General features: G+C 41.4%; 1 protein-coding gene across 1 annotated transcript in view; it reads right to left on the bottom strand.

Annotated features, from left to right (window-relative positions):
* Positions 1-3,867: 3,867 nt before the first annotated feature.
* mmp24 (matrix metallopeptidase 24) overlaps positions 3,868-20,679 on the bottom strand; it is a gene marked incomplete at its 5' end in the record, with an annotated part of 65,465 nt that continues 48,653 nt past the window's right edge. The window contains 5 exons of the mRNA XM_084025676.1: positions 3,868-4,255; positions 6,949-7,215; positions 10,521-10,659; positions 16,366-16,580; positions 16,842-17,003. Of these exons, the coding sequence (XP_083881802.1) occupies positions 3,891-4,255; positions 6,949-7,215; positions 10,521-10,659; positions 16,366-16,580; positions 16,842-17,003 (1,148 nt within the window). The 3' untranslated portion in view covers positions 3,868-3,890. The remainder of the gene's footprint in view (positions 4,256-6,948; positions 7,216-10,520; positions 10,660-16,365; positions 16,581-16,841; positions 17,004-20,679) is intronic.

The following is a 20,679-nucleotide window of genomic DNA, read 5'->3' as shown; positions in this document are numbered from 1 at the left end:
TAGTTTGTTAGTTAGGTTCTTTATTGTCCCCAAGGGGATAATTGTTATTGTCCCCAATGGGATAATTGTTTTCACATGAGAGCGTTGTATGAGAGCATTTCAGTAGTGTGTGTGAGAGCATTTCAGTAGTGTGTGTGAGAGCATTTCAGTAGTGTGTATGAGAGCGTTTCAGTAGTGTGTGTGAGAGCGTTTCACTTGTATGTATGAGAGCATTTCAGTAGTGTGTATGAGAGCGTTTCACAAGAGTGTGTGAGAGCATTTCACTTGTAAGTATGACAGCATTTCACTAGTGCATATAAGAGCATTTCAGTAGTGTGTGAGCAAATAATTGTTCAGTTGTTTATGTGAGTGTTTCAGTAGTCTATATGAGAGCATTAACATGTGTGTGTGAGAGGTAATTCTGAATAATGTCCCTGACGGCCCATCATAGAGAGGCATTTAAGTCTCCAGCTGTTGTACAGCAGACTGATTAACCACTGACTGCGTTTACATGCACACTCAGATTCACATTTATTCTGAATATGACAATATTCCTAATTTGATTTGTGTCATGTTCATCATCATATTCAGTTTGGATATTCTGAATTGCTTCTCATTCTGAATGAGTCATTTTCAGAAGAAGACGTGTTGATATTATTCAGGTTTTAGCAGCATTATTTGGACACGTATGCATCACATTCACGATACCAGTCTCTGGTGGTGTTTTTACGTCACTTTGTAATGCAGGTCCTCTTTCCTGTTTACATCAAACTCTGTGTGTTGGACACAAACCAACTAGCCAACAGTTGAAAAAAAAAAAAAAGGAGAAACACAACTACTTTTAACGTTGGAGAGCAACAGGTGTTTGGATATGAAAAAATATCACAACTCCAAACTCTTCAAGAAGGAGGTTGAAGGAATGAAAGAGGAAAGCTGAGTTCAGACGCTCCAACAAGTCCACCACCACTGTGTACAAGCAAAGTATCTAAATGTGACAAGCAGCTCCTGTCGTTCTGCTTTTCATGTTTTTACGTGATAAACAACATTTAGGGCATCGAACCGTCAAACAGCAGAGGGTTTCATTAGTAAACAATTTAGTAGGAGTATTGTCTTTTTTCACAATAAGGAAAGAAAACTGAATATTTGGTTCATGTAAACATAGTCAGTGACTCAGTTAGGAGGTCCCAACTCATCCTGCAGCCCAGGGTAGGACATCATGGATGGGGGACTCCAAATCCCCTCTGGGGAGCCGACTGGCTTCTGAGTCAACCATTGGGAATCATATTGGAGTTGCTGATGTTTAAAAAATTAGCTTGTGTATTTAAATTACATTTAGAACTGCTGCTGTAGAATATGTGGTGTAGATCTCAGTGTTACATAAGGTATCTACCTTTTTTGGGGCATGCATGTCTCCCTTTACGCGGCCGATTGAATACAGTTTTTTATCAAAATGGAACTTGACATGTTGGCATCCTAAATCCCAATTCTATAAATGGGTTCCCTTTTGCAGGTTGTTGTACTTTAAATCCTTAAATTGATGTAAATCGAAACCCAATTTTGAGTTTTGTCTCACAGAAACACATACAACCTACAAGTCGTCATTCCAATGTTCCAAATGTGTTGATGAAATCCTTGTGAGGAGTAAAATTGGACAATTCAGAACCAAAGACGACAAGACATTTTGGCACAAAACTGGAGAGAAACTACACGTTTCTTATCCTAAACCAACAATAAAAGCACTTAATAAATGATAGTGAATGCAGCACTGATGACTGAGCGTTAAGATACAGACGGTGATGTATTGACAAAGAATTTGTGAGACGCTGGACCTCAAAAGACAAAAAGAAAGACAAGGTGAGTAGGGAGGGCGAGCAGCACAGATGGAAGGATAAGGTAATACTGGGAAAGATTAACTAGAAGGAGAGGACGAACCACCTGAGAGAGGAGAGGACAGATGGACGGAGGTGAAAAGACAAAGGAGGACAGTGGGATTAAAGTGAGAGATGTGGAGGGCGAGTAGCCCCTATTAGAGCTTTGTGAACAGAAGTACTTCATTAAGCTCTGTCGATGTCGCTGTGCCGCAGACAGCATACTAATACAGACTCACATATATCTTCTGTGCATCCCTCCCCCTCCGTCTCCCTCTATTCAAACCCTCCATGTCCATTTACTCTCTATTTCCTCCCTTTTTGCACCTTGACAAGCCTCAATCCTCGATAGAGAGTGGAAAGAGAGAAACATGATGGCAAAAACAGACTCCAGAACTAAACTTAACCAATCAGTTCAGCTCAGGACAAGTATTTATCAAACTTCAAAGTGTAAGAGAAAGATTTAAGTGATCGATCGCATGCATGTTCACAGCAGAATATGGAAGAGTATTAGGGTCAGGCATAATAAGAAAAAAAAAGATGAATTACATTTTTGCATTTTGGGGGTAAAGTTGAAATGTCTACAATGATGTTGAAATTACTTTTAGTCTTTTTTTTTAGCCCTGGCCCTTGTAGTTAAAATATGTTCAAAACATAAGTAATTGAATGCGTTCAATAGGCTCATTCCATTTGTGTGAAATCCTTGATATCTCAAGTAGCAATTAACATGAAAAATGTCAGTTTCGTAAATAAATAGTATGTAAATAGGGATACATTTGTGGGAAATTGCCTGAAATTTTAACAACATTCTACTGCCAGGAATAATGTTTTTAAAAAAGTTGTCAAAGAAATGGAAAACTGGATGGATGAAACAGTTTTTTGTTGTTGTTTGAATCACTTCTAACCCCCCCCCCCCCCCCCCCCAAAATGTGTAACAGCCGATCAAATCTTAAAAATATTTGTAAAAATACGAATAGCGGGTTAAAATGACTTTTTTTCTGATTTACACTCAGTAAATGTATTACTCATCATGATATTTGTGCAATCACTGAAAAGATCAGCAGCTTCTATTTTGAAGTGTGTGAGTAAAAGTAATAGCGAAGCATTTTCATATTTATCTTTCAGTTTGAATAAGTTTGATGAATACTAGCCCTGGTTGTGCACATATAAGGCTGTTGAACTGTCATTCATCTTTTCTGTGACTATATGCTGACGACCAGCTATTCTACATCTACAAAAAACATCAGCCCATGCTTTGTAAACCAAAACAGGGGAGTGTTTCTTAAGTTGACACAATATCTGAAATAATGGTGATGATGATTTTTTTTGTTGTGTGCGTGAAAAAAGAGAGAAAAAGGTCCTCTTTGACAGTTTTACAGCTCCATACCAAGTATAAATAAATTCAGAGATCCATAGAGAGCTCTTATTGTGTTATGGCCTTTCTACCTACATTTTATCTTCAAGTTTGAAATTTATAAACCATGTATTTTCTCTTTTTAAATTGAAATTTAATCTGACTTAATAATTGAAGTAGTTCACTTGTACATCTGGCTTTAAGGAGCATATTCTATCAGCCCCAAATCCTCTTTTATTTTTACGGAGAAGGAGAGTCATGTTGTAGGTCCCAGAGGAAATAGTTCAGTGTTGCTCATAAGACCCTGTTTCACTTGGCCAGAGAAGTTGTGGACAAATCACGTGTTATCAGCCAATCACAACCATCCTGCAGTCTTTTTTCTCGCTGTCCTCGGCCATGTTTGTTTTACGTGTCCTTGGTAAAGATCCAAGATTTTACACTGAAGTGCTCAAGTCACTAGACAGGCACGAATCTATTTCACACACACTCTGAGCCAACGTCTAAACCTACTCCACCTACTCCATCTTCGGTGTCTGCCCGTTTATCATTAGCAAGCATAATGAGTGTCTTTCCATTGTTGTTGTTTTTTTTGCTAGCCTTCTTGGCCAACATAAGCTAGCTAAAAGTATGACGACTGCTTGAACCCCTTCAATCCATGAACTTCCCCCTTTTCAAAGCAAAGTGGTCTGTCATACCCACTCCTGAACAGGGTATTTGTAGTAGTGCTGCGTCATGGTGCTCTGCTGTACTCCTTTGTTTTTGAACTGAAATATCGTGTAGACCAGCACCAGGATGCACAGCGACAGAATGCAAGGGATCACCACGGCAATCGCGTTGACTGTCGTCGGTACGTCGTTGATGGTCACCATGATGTCCACGTCGTCGAGAGGCAGCTGGCGGTCTCCGCGGTTCCCCTTGCTACCGGAGCGCTCCATGTCGGATTGGTCGCAGCCCATCCAGTCACGCAAGATGGACTTGGGGTATCCAGGTTCCACTGTCAGCTTCTGGTTGTCGAACTTCCAGTACTCCTTCCCTTTGTAGAAGTATGTGTAGTCTGAAGAGGAGGGATGGGGGGTGGTGGAGGGGAAACGAGAGAAATGTGGGTTGGAGGCAAGAGAGAAGAAAGACAACAGAAAAGTTTGTAGTAGTTTGTTCACACCAAATGTGAAGCCAATGGTTTGCGTGAAAAGTCAATGCAAAGACACAACTGATGCAAAGACAACTTCAACATTTCAACTCAAAATACTTCATGATGCTGTGTCGCGAAAGCGTATCAGCGAGTTTTCAACAATCGGAACTACACTATGCTAACATTGTTGCTGCGCCATCAAAACTAACAGTGATTGAGACATAAACGCCAGCGCACATTTCCATCCAGTCTCTGTGCAAATATGAGGTACTATCGTAGAGCTCTGGGTGACCTCTTGGGTTGAACCGCCAACACTTTTTTTCTTTTTGTCCAGCCCATGGACCGGCCCATAAAAGTGGTAGTCGTAGTCTGGCAGCCCATTGTTTTTTCAATTGACACTGGCCAGGCCCAAAACACTTTAGTCAAGTAGGAGTTGGTATACATATTCAGGGGAGCGCAAAGACGGGTGGTATTTCTGATTTTATGTGGTGGGCCGGTCCGGCCCAAAATGCCAGGGACGATTTTTGGTCCCAGTCTGCCCCTGATCATAAGTGTGTTGTGTCTGCATTGACTTTGCATATAGTTGCACTGTGCAAAAGGTTTTCAGATATTTGGAGCCTCAAAATTACCGGTTCAGTGTAAAATCACTAGAACGGGGAGCAAATATCGCACGACTACAACTAGCAAGTTGACTCTGAGGAGACAAACACTTCCATGCAGTGACAAACACAGGCCTTCGCTCCTTTTTTAAAGGCTTCCTCTGAACTGAAAAACATCCTGCGCTCCCTCTCTCAGCGCTGGTTCATCCCTGTGACGCAGAATCTCATTAGAGGCAATAACATTTGTATTGTGACACGGCAGTTCTAGGCTACAGTAATTCACTCCCAGCAGAGGTTGTTTTTATTGAAAGGCAATATTATGTAATGCCTGTGAGGCAGACACAGTTGCTGGAAGACAAATGGGACGGTATGTGAGAGAGAGATAACATGAAGGGATTCACAGCTTCACACTTACAGGCAGATGTGAGAACAAGCTAAAAGAAGTGCATGTACGTGTAAGCTAATATTAGTATTTGATTAAATATTAGCATTTGATGAAATATCAGCGGGTCAGAGTTTTTTCACCTACAGAAAGACGAAACATGTTTCCTTGATTCCTTTCATTTGTTCCCATGTATTCTCTCTGTATTCATTTTCATATTCAGTGTTGGGCTTCCTTTCATCTTTTTACTTCTCCAATAAAAAAGAAGAATTATAATTTCCAAAAGTTATTCATCCACGTTAACGCTGTGTTACCAGAATGCAGTTTGTTTTTTTATGCCAAGTAAGTTTTAATTACGATGCAACACAGTTTCTTAGCAGTTTGTGAAATCTACTGATCCACACACATCCTATTATTTTTCATGTTGCTCAGTTTGACTTTAAAAAAAATGTTTTTCCAGACAGGACTACTTTATGCTTCAAAATGAACATTAGGATTAAGCGGAATTTCTTACTTTCTGCAGAATAACACATCTACAGCTAAAAGGTTATTAAAACTACATCTGATCCAAACTAAAGATGGCAGAGAACACTATAACAAACACACACACACACACACACACACACACACACACACACACACACACACACACACACACACACACACACACACACACACACACACACACACACACACACACACACACACACACAAAGCCCAGAAGGGTTCATCTGATTTCCCCTTTTTTATCTGCTCCATCACCTCCAAACAGCCCAAAGGAGACAAACACAAACACATTGTCTATTGCATCCGACGTCCCTGCAGGACACCATGCAAGACCCAAGATGTCACTGCCTCAGATCTCTCTCTCTCTCTCTTTACACCCACACACACACACCCTCTGAGGCAGCCACAAGGTCATGAGGTCACGACTCGACAAGTGGAAGTGATGATGGGAACTTCCCTTCCAGCAGGCATCATGCATGTGTGCATGTGTCGCCTTTGCTTTGGCACGATAAACATGGTGTTGAGGAGGAAGTAATTCAATGTGAGTGCAATGAATTGGAAAGAAGCTTCAATGAACAGCCGGTTAACCAACTGACTCTTTGAGTTGTTGAACTATTCTCTTGTTGCGTCATCGTTAAGTTTGAAGGAACGAGGACACTACTTCAAACTAAATCTCTGGAGACTTTTTTCTGTTTGAAGACAGCGATGACGTATGTTGTAGGTGGAGCCATGTCTCTTCTTTCGGGGATAATGTCCAGGATATTCAACAGAGATTTGAGTGTTAGGGAGCGACGTTGTGACGTCTTCAGTCGTCACATCGTAACAATTGTAAACACAATGTTTACTGAGATAATACATTAAAAGACAAGTAGAGTCATTTTCTCATAGACTTCCATGCAATCTGAGGAGTCGCCCCCTGATGGTCAGCAGAGAGAATGCAAGCTTAAGGCACTTTAGCATTGGCTTCAGTTTTTAGAACTTTCTTATCAGCTTCTTCTTTCTATTCTCTTGTTCTGGTTTATGACGTATAAACATTCAGTACCTTTACTGTAGAATTGAAGTGAATGAAGAAATGTTACAAAAACATTTTTGGGGCGGGGCCAGGGGAAAGCTTCAGACTGAACACTCACATCCCTCCCTGCTGATGAAGGCCCCCTGCGGTGCGTCCGGTATTCCCTTCCACACAGTGATGGGTTTGGGGTATCCCGGGTCCGCCGTGTGCTTCTCCTCGTTGTAGCGCCAGTACTGGTCCCCTTTGAAGAAGTAGGTTTTCCCGACCGGCTCCCAGCGCAGCGCCGTGTCGATGCCGTCTTTGGGGAGGCAGCTGCCCAGCTCCACCAGGCTGTGAGGGTAACCCTGCTCCGCCGTCACCTCTTTAAACACCCAGTACTTATCGCCTGCAGGAGGTGGGAAAAGATGAGTCAGCACTTAGATGACAATCCACCCAATTTCAGTGTAGTTATCTCAACTTTATTGTCGAGTTTGGTTTCTTTAAGATGCATTAACAAACACAGATGTCACTAAAGTCTGAGCTGTTTTATATATATATATATATATATATATATATATATATATATATATATATATATATATATATATATAAGTGATTATTTAATAGTTGATTCAGATCAGTCGCAAAAATGTTCACAAAAAACAATGGTGAAAACGTGCCTCCTTAAAAGTGCCATAACATAAAGTTAAGAAATCAATGTGATTATTATTTTGTTAAATGGGACAGAAACCAATGAAGTCATGATTGAACTGCAGTACAACGCAGTAACTATAGCTCCTCTGCAGCTTTGTTTAATATCCAGTTACTATTGTCCAGAAGACAGATGTGGGACAATATAAAGAGAGATTAAAAACCCATGGTTAACTTATACAACTACTCTATTACGGCTGCTTTAGAGGAGATTCAATTAGCTAACTTGACAGCAGCTCCTTTAAATAGCCCGTACCAAATATAAAAGACACACGGGAACAATGAATACAAACAAAGACAATAATTGCTTTCCTGCAGGCATTTAATGTAGCAGGAGTCTTTTAAAGTGTAAACCATATAACTGAGATGTAGCCTAGCATGTGCTTTTATCATAATAGTACATACAGAGCTAAAGACACAAACAAGGGATTAAAAAAAAAACCTTTACTATTCAGCTCATATTTTTGGAGTTTGAGTTATTATTCCCATAAAATATAACACAATTTGCCAGACAAGAAATCTGTAGTTTGACTACCTGTTTGTTGCATTTCCTTAAAGGGATACAGCTGCACAAACAGCAGCGTTTTCTCTACTTTTCTTGGATTTCCTGAGTTTGTCTCATGAGAACCTTGTTTACTGCAGCCAGCGGAGATATGAGTCTTTTTATGATCAGGAAAGAGCACATTGTAGGTGTGTGGGGACTTAAAATCTGGGAAAAAAATTGCAATTGAAAGTTCATTCCTGATGTTGAAAACAGCCGCCGACTAAAGCGAGCTTGCCACGAGGCCCATAGGAGCTTTCAATCATTTCACAGGGTCTTCCTCAGCAGTTTGCCTAATTGTCAGGAAATTGGAAATTAATTGGAGTGGAAATATTTCAACTTGAGCGAGAAATTCTCATGATGGTGTCATGAAAGCATATCTGTGTCTGTGGTCACATTAGTCCAGAGACCAGACCAGACTATGTGGAGGGACTGTTGATAGAGCTACAATGTTAGCATAGCCAATCTGGAGAATTCTCTTGTGTTTGCAGAGAACGCGGCCTGAGTGACCTCTCAGATGTCGTGTCTTACAACTTTTGGAACATTAGGTGGTGCAGGTAAATGTAAAAATAGAAGATTTCAAAAAGAGCCGGGAGAGGTAGTCATAGTGTAGTTTTCGCCTCTTTGTGAGCTCAGAGAATAGAACTACCTGCAAATACAAAAACATACTAACAATACAACAAAAAACCCTATTTCTGTACGTGTGTGTGTGTGTGTTTGGTTCACACGTGTCCTCAATGTGTGTGGAAGCATCACCAAGCGTCTTCGTGTGTCACTGTGTGTGTTTGAGAGTCAGCAGCTGAGAGAGTGAAGCTATTAATATCTGCTCCTGGCTGGCCGTGATAGCAGGACACTCCATCAGAACACGTCGATGTGTGTGTGTGTGTGTGTGTGTGTGTTACAGAGAAAGTGAGAAAGAGTGAGACAGAGATGGAAGCAGAGAGGGAAAGAGACAGAAATGAGTGAATCCACAGTCAGCAGCCAGAGGATGAGGGAGGATTCATACATAGACTAAAATTCTATTACTTCAGGCCGGGTGCTCCCCGCTGCACTGCCATTCTCTATTTCACACTTTATTAAATATATTTTCAGGAGGAGGAGGACACGTAGAGAGCAGGACGGGATCCAATAACACTGGAGCAGATGGTAGACGGAGATATGTTTGAGAAAAGTTTTACACTGAAGACTGTGGGCAAAATGTGCTGATTTCCTGAGCAGTTCGGTGAGGAAAAACTGACTCAGCAAATCTGACCAATCTTTGTGATATATTGTGTACATTTAAAGACCGACCCACTTCATAATAGTGTGTTAAATTTAGTTCAAGGAAATTTTGTGTTGATTTTGGCAGTCCCTGCGAGAAAAGTAGTAGCGTTTCCAATAGTCCCCAGACTCTCTTTAAAAAACCTCTCATTTTACCGCAGCAGGGTCTGACAGTCTGCCTTGCCTGCCCCCGGTTCTGGTCCTTCTGTGCCTCCCTTTCCTCCAGCAGGGCCGGCAATTCGGCCTGGTTGCAGGTCGAAGGCGGCAAAGTTAAAAGTTCCTTGTAGCCTCTTTAAATAGTATGACTAATTAACCCCAGTGAGGTCTGTGATAGCTGGAACGACCAGATGACAGGCGGAAACATTTTAACTTCAATAATAATAAGAATCATTTAATAATAACATATATAGCCAAAATCAGACCAAACATCTGGTGAGATATCTGTGATACACAATGAGTTCTCAATTAACATGTAGTCACCAGCTACTCTCTCTCAACACCTTCCTCCATCTGTCAGCACACTGTTAACTGCACTGCATCATGTTTAGTCATATTTCAGTTTCCCAAAATTATGCCATTAAAATGGAAAAACAATTATTAATAATTCACCAAATATAACATTGTTTGCAGTGTTTGCAGCACCTCTGTATAAACAACCCAGTCTCATGGGAGTTTCTGAAATAGTCATGAAACACAATCTACTGGTTTCATGTTCAGGGACACGGATTGTTCGTTGTTTTCGTGTCTCTCAGCACTAAAACAAAGCAAGTGGAAAGTTAATTAGGATCCTTTCCGTGGTGGACACATGAATTAAACCCATCTATGTGACTATGCAATGTCCAGAGAGATACATATGGCAGGTGGGGGAGGGGAGGTGGACGGGTCCACAGGACTTTCAACCACCAGACTGTGTTGTTGTGAAGTGACACGTTTGTGACGTTTTTTTAAACCTACCTTTAATTTTGTTGCCTAAACCTAACTGTACGTGGTTAATTATAAGTCCAGATGTTTTTCCTAAACTTAACCAAGCGGTTATTAGTTTGGAAGTTGTGCTGAACGACATGAAAAAAAGGAGGTAAATCATGACACTGTACTCGATGTGACTATTTCAGACTGTGTTGGTGTATATGTCTTGACCCCAGGCCTAGCTCCCTGCACACCTGTGATTTATTAATGTTGAATATGGAGCATCTTCGTACCTTTGAAGAAGACAAATTTGCCATCAGATCTCTCGTAGGCGGCGTCGATGCGAGGTGGTAGACCCTTCCAGAACTGATCGATCTGCATGGGATAACCCTCCTGCACCTTGTTGTTTCTCAGACGCCAAAACCACCGGTCCTGCAACACAACCAGTCACCAGTTAGAAATTCAATGTCACTGGAGACTATCTCTATCGTCGATTCATCTGTTGATCATTTCCTCGATTAGCTGCTTGGCCTATAAAATTGTGAAAAATGTCGATCAGTGCTTCCCAAAGTAGATGTACTCAAATGTGGTTTTCAACAAATCAAAGATACTCCCGTCAGGTGGAGGAGAGGAGTGAAGATGCTCAAAAATAATTACATTTAACAGCTGGAATCAGATAATTTTTCATTTCTTCCTTAAAAAAAAACATTCAAATCACTCAATTGATGATGAAACCAGTTGTTGGTTAACTTTATAGTTGACAACTACTTGATTATAACATTAATCTTTGCCGCTCTATTGGAGACAGTTGGACCAAATCTACAGCAACTGGGCAAAGTGCTCACTGAGGTGTCTAAATGCCATCTCTGCACTAGTCCACCTTTAGATTAAAGTGTTGGTGATGTGAAGTCACGTTGTGTCATTCTTTTATAGCCTGACGTTAGCTTCTCACTTCTGATGAGCTCAAAAAAATCTGAAATGTGGTGTTCATTTGTGAAGATAACCTTGGTGAACAAAATCTTTAAGAGTACCATAAATGTTTGTTTGCTATAGAGATTATTTTCTGCAATAATCCAAAATCTGATGGAAAAAAATCCTATTGGCCTTTTGAAGTGAACCAGGGAGATGCTAACTTCCTGTTGGACTACAAAAATACGTGACTCCCTCCAGCACTCTATTGGTTTGTGGACTGCCATTTTTAAGTCTCAAGTTTGGAAGGTGGTTTTCTGCCATCGCCATCATGGTCTCAATTTATATTTTTTGGCTGTCGCCATCTTGGTTTATTGCGAGAATGATATGAGAAATGATACAGAAAAGACATGAAACTAGAAATTGTTTACTGAGATAATAAATCAAGTGAGAAGTAGGGTAATTTTCTCATAGTATTCCATGCAATCAGACTTTGTTTTGCAACCAGATGAGTCGCCCCCTGATGGCCAGCAGAGAGATTGCAAGTTTAAGGCACTTCAGATGCCGTCTGTTCTCACCAAGCACCAAGTAGTAGAGTGTTTTGGCCCTCTGGCCTCAGGGGCCGGTAATGTACCTTTTGGTGCAACACAATGATGCTGCAAATGAAAACGTACTTTGATGGATGACACAAAAGTGAGATTTACGCTTTATTGGAAGTGTTTTCAAACAGTATTTTTCAGATTTACAAGAGAGAAGAGTAACTGGAACGCTGATAAAATGCAGCCCACAGCCGCTTCCCTCAGCTTCCCTACGGGAACCATCTGTGACTGTCATTGTCTTTGCACTTTTTCTGAAAATATGTATTATTTCCCCTAAATCTCAAAGAAGAGAGGAAGACTTTGGTGAAATGAATAATGTCTTGTAATTCAAACAAGGCATCATGGAGTGGGAATGAAGGAGAGGAGAGGGAATATCTAGATGGAGGATCAGAAGACAAAGATAAGACAAGCGAGGCGATGCAAGGTGGAGGAAGCAAAGGAGGAGATGTTCGAAGGAGACGAAGCAAAGAGACAAAGAGTGCAAAGAAGAAAGGAAGATGATGATGATGATGATGAGGAGACGGCGAGCATCAATCTTAGCTTATTATCATTTAGCTCCGGTGAATCTAGGACACAGCCAAACACGGTCCCTACACACACACACACACACACACACACACACACACACACACACACACACACACACACACACACACACACACACACACACTCTATCAAATGATCCAACATTATCTGCTGGACGCTAATGCTTTTCTGTGTGAACCCAAAGAGAAATAAAAGAAAATCAATGCTTCTCATATCTAGCGAAAGAAACCGTGAGTGTTTCTCGCCGAGGAAACATCCTATAATGAGTGTCTCCTTTCAAACACCCACCGGCTCAGTGCTCTTTATGTCCTAATACGCTTCTGTCCCACAGTGAAAGGGAGAGGAAGATCGGCTTTGTTTTCCTGATCGATGATGAAGATGTAATTTTGAAGTTATGGAAAGTGTTTCTTTGTTTCTTTCGGGGACATCAAGTGTTTCGGTACATGATGACTCTTAGAAGAGAAAATCACTCTTCCTGCAATCAACTTAAACAAATAATAATTCAGCCAACTGATGGATCCTTCACAGTCCAACATATCCCAAGATTCATTGCGCTGGAGATGAATGCACCTAAATCAACATGGCGTCTACGAGTGGATCATAAGTAGCAGATGTTTCAAAATAAACTCTCACATGTAATATATATCATGAAGCACACCCTCCATCATAATCTGAGATAAAAAGAATAAAATATGATCTCTGCCTCCAATTTAATCAGATAACGTTCAGTTCTATGCTCTTTCTTGTTAAGCGCAGCTGGTTGCTAGGCGACGGGAGAAGCTAAGGTGACGCACACAGAAAATCCCTTGTAGACCAGATTTATTCTTAGTCCTACTTCAGAGACCGCTCGGGTTGGCCTTCGTGGACTTCAAAGGACGCAGCTGAGGCAGACTAGAAGGCCGAAGGATACGGCTGCTGAATTCAGACACAACTTATGTTTCATTTGTTTACGATCGGAGAAATATACTTATGTCTCCTTGTCATAAATAACACTATTAATCATAATCAACCAAACGCACTAGTCACCTTCCACAGCTTCACATATCCAACATTTATGTTTTAGTAATACGACCGGTTGGAAACAGTCAGAGGAAGGAAAACCTCCACACGTAATCCTGGTTCTGTGGAACTTGTTCGCAGCCAAACATTTGATAACTAAAATATTTTATAAATTATATTATAAATTATAGTTTTACAAAATGTTGATCTTTATGAGTAGCTTAAGCAGTTCACTGGTTTCCTTGTAGTGTTAGTAACACACCCACAGGCTTTAAATAAATATAATACAACTGCATTATTGTAAGTGAACGATTTACATTTCTTGCTGACATTTGTATTTTTTTTATAATTTTGGGTGGACTGCTGCTTTAACAGAGCTTACACTGAGAGGTGATTTGTCACAACTTTTTATTGGCGTCAACACCAACACACACCTGCAGGCTACTAAGCAGTTTAACCCAGTTTGGAAGAGTTGCTCCACATAAAATGTATATGCAGGACCTAAACCTAAACTGAGCCTGAAATATCTCTGCAGCAGCTGCTCCTAGTTTGACTATATTCTGTCATCATGATCCACTTAGTTGATGTTCACACAGCCACGAGTGAAACAAGCGGTCTGCTTCGGTGGTGTTTTATTCTGCTTTATTCAGTGGTTGTTTTTTTTTAGAGAGAGAGAGAAATATAAAGGATACCATTGGTTCTGAAAAGATTAGCCAACACTGAAGTACCTTAAACCTCAATTCTCTCTACTGGCCATCGGGGGGCGACTCCTCTCTGATTGTAAAGAAGTCTATGAGAAAATGACATTTAGTCAATTATGGTCCATTTAGAGTCAAATAGTGGGGATGCTTTAGGGCGGGGCTGCCTTGTGATTGTCATGCCATCGCTACTGCAGCCTCACTCCTGTCGTTACCAAAAGCTTCACACCAGAATCCCAATGCAATAAAATCCAAGATGGCAATGGCCAAAATCGGAGAAGGCGATGCTCAAGATGTTGAACTTGACACCCCAATACAGATACAGTCTATTATCTGTGGTGTGTTTGGTCAGTATTAGTATAATGATTCTACAAAAAAAAAAGTTAGAGCGAGGCATGCGTTGGATGGGTGCTAGAGCCAGAATGGATGTCATTTCTGGAGATAATTTCCTTTCTTCCTGTGCTCCCCGTCTTTTTGCTGTATAGATTACAGTTATATACATATCTATCTTTCTTTCATAAAGAAGCATTTCATGGAAGTAATTTATTCCCTCATTCTGGGAAAGATAAACAGGTGCGGAGTTGTGTTTTAGATTTTTGTTTCATCTTATTCTCTGCTATCTGGCGATTTATTGTATTAATTATAGTATTATTCATGATGTCATTAAAGGAACACCTCTTACTAACCTTACATTCTGTGTATTTTTATGTTAAATGTGGCTTTATCCTCCCAGAAGGAGATAAACAGATTGCATCAGTAATAAAATGTCTTTGAAAATAGAATCCAGATAATGACATTTTTGCTGAAAATGTAAATTGTAATTTCTAATTCACTACATACCACAATGTAAAATACTGCTTTGTTTTTTGGCGTCAAACTCTGTATGCAGAGATTTTTTTAAATGTATATAAATTGTGCGCCAATGGTTTATTGTTTTTAATGCTTGATTTTGACTTGTGAGAGGTTTGAACTGACAAGCTTGTCAAACAGGACGTTATGATATCATTGGGTTACTATAAAGGGATCCCTTGTTCAAAATTCACAGGTCAATCTGCAAGTAGCTGCTGGGTGCATCACTGAGTAGTGAGTCTGAAACAAGGGCGTGTTACCTCTCAACGTACAATATACACAGTGTTGAGAAATCTGGTGCAAACCAGGGTGCAGGGGGCAAAGTGGTTGCATCAGTCCCTTAATTAATGAAAGTGTGTTTTGGTGTAACATGAATTAAACCAATCATTTCCCAGTCCGTTTCAAATTGACACGGTATGAATTGAAGCAAAATACTTTCTTCGATCATTTTTTTCAATACGTGTTTTACACTTATTATTATTCCAGTTACTGGAAAAGTTCGGACAACACCATCCTGCGATTAGTGCACCACTTCTTCAATAAGACCAATGACGAGAGCAAAACAATGAAGAAGAAAGACCTTTTGTGTAAGAGCAACAAAAGCTGTTTTTCTTTGACTCGGGTCAGCAACGGATACACTCTCTTTCTCGTCTTACTCATGCGGTTGTTAATTATTCAGACAGTATTTGCATGGATGGATTACTGAACGGTCAGGGCCCCTGGCCTTCACATACAGACTGTCACTCAAGACACATGTACCAACCAGGAAGAGATGGTACTGAAAATGACTACAAAGAGACTCAAAACACTAAAAGTAACACAAAAAGACCACAAAGAGACTCATGAACACAACAAAGAGAATTAAGCAACAAATAAAATCTAGAAAAGAGACTAAAAAGACTACAAAACAGGCAAAACAGCCTCAGACAAAATGAACTACTGAAAGACAAAAACAAAATGGCTAAACACTTCTCAAGTATGTGTGTCCTGCTCCTGTGTGGAGGTGCATGTCTGTGTCCACGGGCCCATTGTCTCATAATCCACAGTAAGAGAGACAGGCAGACAGACAGATAGACCACGTAAAACCGAGGCAACCAGAGTGAGACGGACAGATGAGCAGACAGACAGGCAGATAAGGGAAAATAGTAATAAGATAATGTGTCACATAGATAGGAATCCTCCAGAGAGGAGACAGACAGGTGAGCAGACACATCAGGTGGACAGACGGAGAGCTAGACGGGTCTGTGACCTTTTCTAACATTCAGTATAAAGAGACATCAAAATGGATTTTTCCTCCTCAGTGAGGCTGGTCCTCAGTGTGGAACTCCCTCTCTCTCCCACACATGCATACATGGATCATTTTTTAACCCACAGCTGAAATAGAGCTACATTAATATCGTCGCATATCCGAGCTGCAGAGCGACCGTGCCTGCATCATGTGTGTTTAAACTACAGTAAGGTTTCCATGTGATAAAAAGGAACATATTCAAACACAAATCTACATTATTCCCGTCTGCGTCTTTTTTCTCTCCGCTCACCTTGAAGACGAACATCTCCCGTCTGAAGAAGGCCACGGTGTTGAAGTTGCCATCGCAGATGTTGGGTTTGCCGTTTCCAGGCAGCGCGGGCCGATCGCCGGATGGTCGCGCCGGACGTGAGTGGCGGTCGTGCTTGCGTTCGGAGGTGGAGTGTGTCCGTCGGGAAGGCAAGGTGGGTAACGGCCTGGTGGGCTCCAGCATGGCCGTGGGGATGCCTGGTGGAGAGCATGAGACAATACAGTATTATTGGGTGATACAAAGACTCAAGCAAGGATCCTTCAACGGCTGAATTGCTAGGAAGCTATGTCGAATCCCACCGAAGAACTGTTCGAATGTCCAGGATCCTTCCAAGTCTACCGAGGACTGAGTCCTTGACTCAAAGGATTTTATAGGACACATGTGAGGATCCTCCTAAAACACCCACAGTCCTATGTACGATGCATTAGGAAACAGGGGAAATTAATAACTAAACTCACCATAGATTTTCTGGATGCCCTGCAGGTCGTCCAGAGGCAGTTTGAAGTTGTGCGTGTCCATGTACTGATAGAAAGGAGCCATGATGGCGCTGGGGTCGTTGGAGTGCTCCAAACCCAACGCGTGACCCAACTCGTGGACCGCCACCAGGAACAAATCGTTACCTGGAGAGAGAGAGAGAACGGCGTCAAACAGGATTGAATCAACACGAGGACAAAAGCCGGGAAGAGAAACATCATTCCAACATGGCTGGCACTCACACTTAAAAAGATTTTCCACTGCAGAAATCAGGCAGGAAGCCAGTTTGTGCCGCCGATAGGCTTTTCCCTGGTTGTTATTCAGTTAAAGAGAAACCCCCTCCCCCAAAAACCCTTAACATCTCTGTCCTGTGTGAAACGGAACAAAGCCTCCCCAGTGTAAACACGACCAGAAAGAGCAAAGACACGGCATGAAACGCACTGGGAAAGGGAAGTTAGCGTGTCATGCTGTTGACTCATCATCAATGAAATATGAATCGCACATCAAAAGAAGAATTTGCTCCCACTTTTAAAAAGTTGTCTTCTTCAAACGCAGCTGCCTGACGGGGGATTACTTTAAGAGTGTTTAGTGCCACATCCAGTCAAATTCACGTCACACTCACACAAAATGAGATTTTAAATTTTATAATCTGTGAATGTATAAATAATGCACCGCCGTTTGAAGATTTTGTCCATGAAGAAGCAAATCAGTTGAATTTGGAATATGAAAACACCCGGATACAATGTGTGAATGTTTCCGATTCTCAGAAACACAGCTGACAGATTGTCATGTTCAGGAAACGCAGCTGAATTTCAGATGAAATGTGCCTTCTTGCACATTTCATCTTCGGTTCAAGCTTTGGTGCAAGTGTTAGAAGGCAGTTGTTGTCTGCTCCCGCACTATCGTGTCCATCATGTCAAAATAAAAGCGCTAGAAAATAATGTTTGCATTCTCACGACTGGATGATTTCTGTCCCAAATAGGCGGAAAGGGAATTGGAAAAAGGGTGTTTGTGTATTTGGCACCATCCACACTGAGTATTTCGCATGAAACATGAAATGTTTCAAAATATAAAAAAATTAAAGGCAAATTGCTTAAGATGTTAATTTTCTTTAAAGTTTAACAGATTATATAGTGTTTTCATACTTTTTTGCCTACATTGTCGGACGGGACAGGTTAAAAAAAAACACACCACACTAAGCTTTTTCTCATTCATTCCCTCTAGAATATCGATTTGCCACACAATTATCTAATAAGTTTACGTCAACACCAAGCTGTAAAGTTTGGATTATGGAAACTTTGTTTATTGCTGGTTGCAAAAATCCAAGATGGCGAGGGCCAAAATGCCGAACTCGAGACTTCAAAACCGTAATCCACAAACTAATGGATGACATCACCATGACTACGCCAACTTCTTTATATGGCCTGAAAGCATCCTAATGTAACTCAATGTGACCTCAGTGAACGTCATTAGCTGTTATTTAGCCAATCAGGACTGAGCTCCCCAGCTGCTCCGGACTAGTTCAACATCACAATGTGGATTGGTGACTAAAAGCGTTGAAGTTGATCTAATTCCATATAATTGGTTGTTTTGTTTCTATTGGACTTCAGTTGGTAAATATCGGGCAGTAAATGTAATAAAAGAAGAAGGAGAGGTAGTGATCTGGATAAAAAAACAAGTCACCTTCTAACCGTCTGAGAGATCACGTCTCCAGGAATGTGATTTCATTATTCATGTGATCAATCCTACAAAATGATTCTCCCATACAACTAAACCACTAATCATTTTTCTGGACACAAAATTTTGGTAACACTTTAGATTAGGGAACACATATTAATTATGAACTAGTTTCTTATTAGCATGCATATTAGTAGCATATTGGCTGTTTTTAAGCCATTATAAATAACTTACTAATGCCTTATTCTGCATGATCATATTCTGCAACTACTAGGCCATTAACTACTGTGAGAGTTTTCCATCAATCATTTCCTAATCACTGCTTATTGATAGTGAGTTAGGGAGTTTACGAGTTAGGGAGTTGTTGTAAACCACTTAATAAGGATACGCTAATAAAAATATAGTTCATGGTTAATGTGTTCCCTAATCTAAAGTGTTACCAAAATTTGAAACAGTTTGAAACACATAGTCAACAAACAAAACAAAACACAACAAAAAATTGCTAAAAGAAATGGTTTAGTAAAAACATCATGATTTGGCTCAAGTTCCTGATTTTCAATACACCATCTTCCTTCCTACCTTGAAACAAATCCACGACAAACTGAACCCACCCTCAAATACTTGAAATGTAATTCACAATGTTCAGTTGTGTGGAAACAGCTATTTCTCCTCTTCCTGCGTGTGCTTCTATTGTTACAGATCACAACAGCAAGAGACATTTTCCTGAATGTCTTGTTTTCCCCGAGGTTGATTAAACCCACGAGGCTCTCTGTCACAATCTTAAGAGCTGAGATTAGAGCTGCTGTCAGACGCTTAATGACTTCTGAACGCACAACTCAAATGAATACATTTCATCGGCTCAGTAATTGGTTTGACTCTGTTTGAACCTAATTACAGAACCTAATTATCTTTTTTTCCCTTTATTCAGGTTTGAAGATTACAGCCAGCAGGCCTTACAGACAGAAATGTAACTGTATTTCCTGGTTCTCTGTCGAAGCTAAACAGATGGACGTCTGGACCGTCTGGACCACGTTTGGTTGAAAAGCATCCAAACGTTGAGTAACATTCCTACTGTGGTTATTATTGTTATTATTATATAGTTTTGTTTTTGAGTGTCCTTTGGGTTGCTTGCTTGGAGCAGAATGGCAAGGGGGGACATGGGGAGGGTGGGGTTCCTCAAAACAAACAAACAAACAAACACTGAAGGGAAAAAAGCATCCAATCAAATAGTCATGTATTCCTCCCTCCCGTTCTCTTTGTCACCTTTCATTCAGTCTTCCTGAATGAATGCTGCTGTTTTCCCTCCCCCTCCTCCTCTCCTTCTTCCTCATCCTCCTCTTCATGCTCCTCCTTTTCATCATCATCCACCTCCCTCCCTCCTCCTCCTTATCCTCCTTCTCATCACCCTCCTACTCCCTCTTTCTCCCTCCCTCCTCATCCTCCTCTTCATCCTCCTCCTCCCTCCTCATCCTCTTTCTTCTCCTCCTCCTCACTCCCTCCTCCTCCCTCTGTCCTCCTCCTCCTCCCTCCTCATCATCCTCCTCCTTCTCATCGTCCTCCTTCTCCCTTCCCCCCTCCTCATCCTCCTTCTCCCTCCTCATCCTCTTCCTTCTCCTCCTCCTCCTCACTCCCTCCTCCTCATCCTCCTCCTCTTTCTCTCTCCCTCCACCTCATCATCCTCCTTCTCATCGTCCTCCTCCCCCCTCCCTCCTCCTCGTCACCCTCCTCCTCTTCATCCTCCTCCTTTCTCCCTCCCTCCTCATCATCCTCCTCCTCATCGTCCTCCTCCTCCCTCCCTCCCTCCTCCTCTTAATCCTCCTTCTCCCTCCTCATCCTCTTCCTTCTCCTCCCTCCTCCTCCTCTCTCCCTCCCCCTGATCATCCTCCTCCTCTTCAGCCTCCTCCTGTCTTTCCTCCTCCTCCTCCCTTCCTCCTCCTGTCTTCCCTCCTCCTCCAGCATTTTTATCTCTCCACTCCTTGCGTGTCTCTCTCTTCTGCGTTGCAGGAAAGATAAAGATGATTTTACAGCACAAGACGTACACTTCATGTACAACAGCTCGGAGGTATTCCCACTGGGCTCTCTGTGTGCCCGTCTCCCCCCTTGTGGTCGCTCTATCGTCTGCGTTGGCGCCCCGCGGTGACGATA

Source organism: Eutrigla gurnardus (genome assembly GCF_963514095.1).
Source record: "Eutrigla gurnardus genome assembly, chromosome: 2".
NCBI classification, from domain to species: domain Eukaryota; kingdom Metazoa; phylum Chordata; class Actinopteri; order Perciformes; family Triglidae; genus Eutrigla; species Eutrigla gurnardus.
The sequence above is the reverse complement of the archived record's forward strand: the minus strand, read 5'-3'. Positions and strand labels throughout refer to the sequence as shown.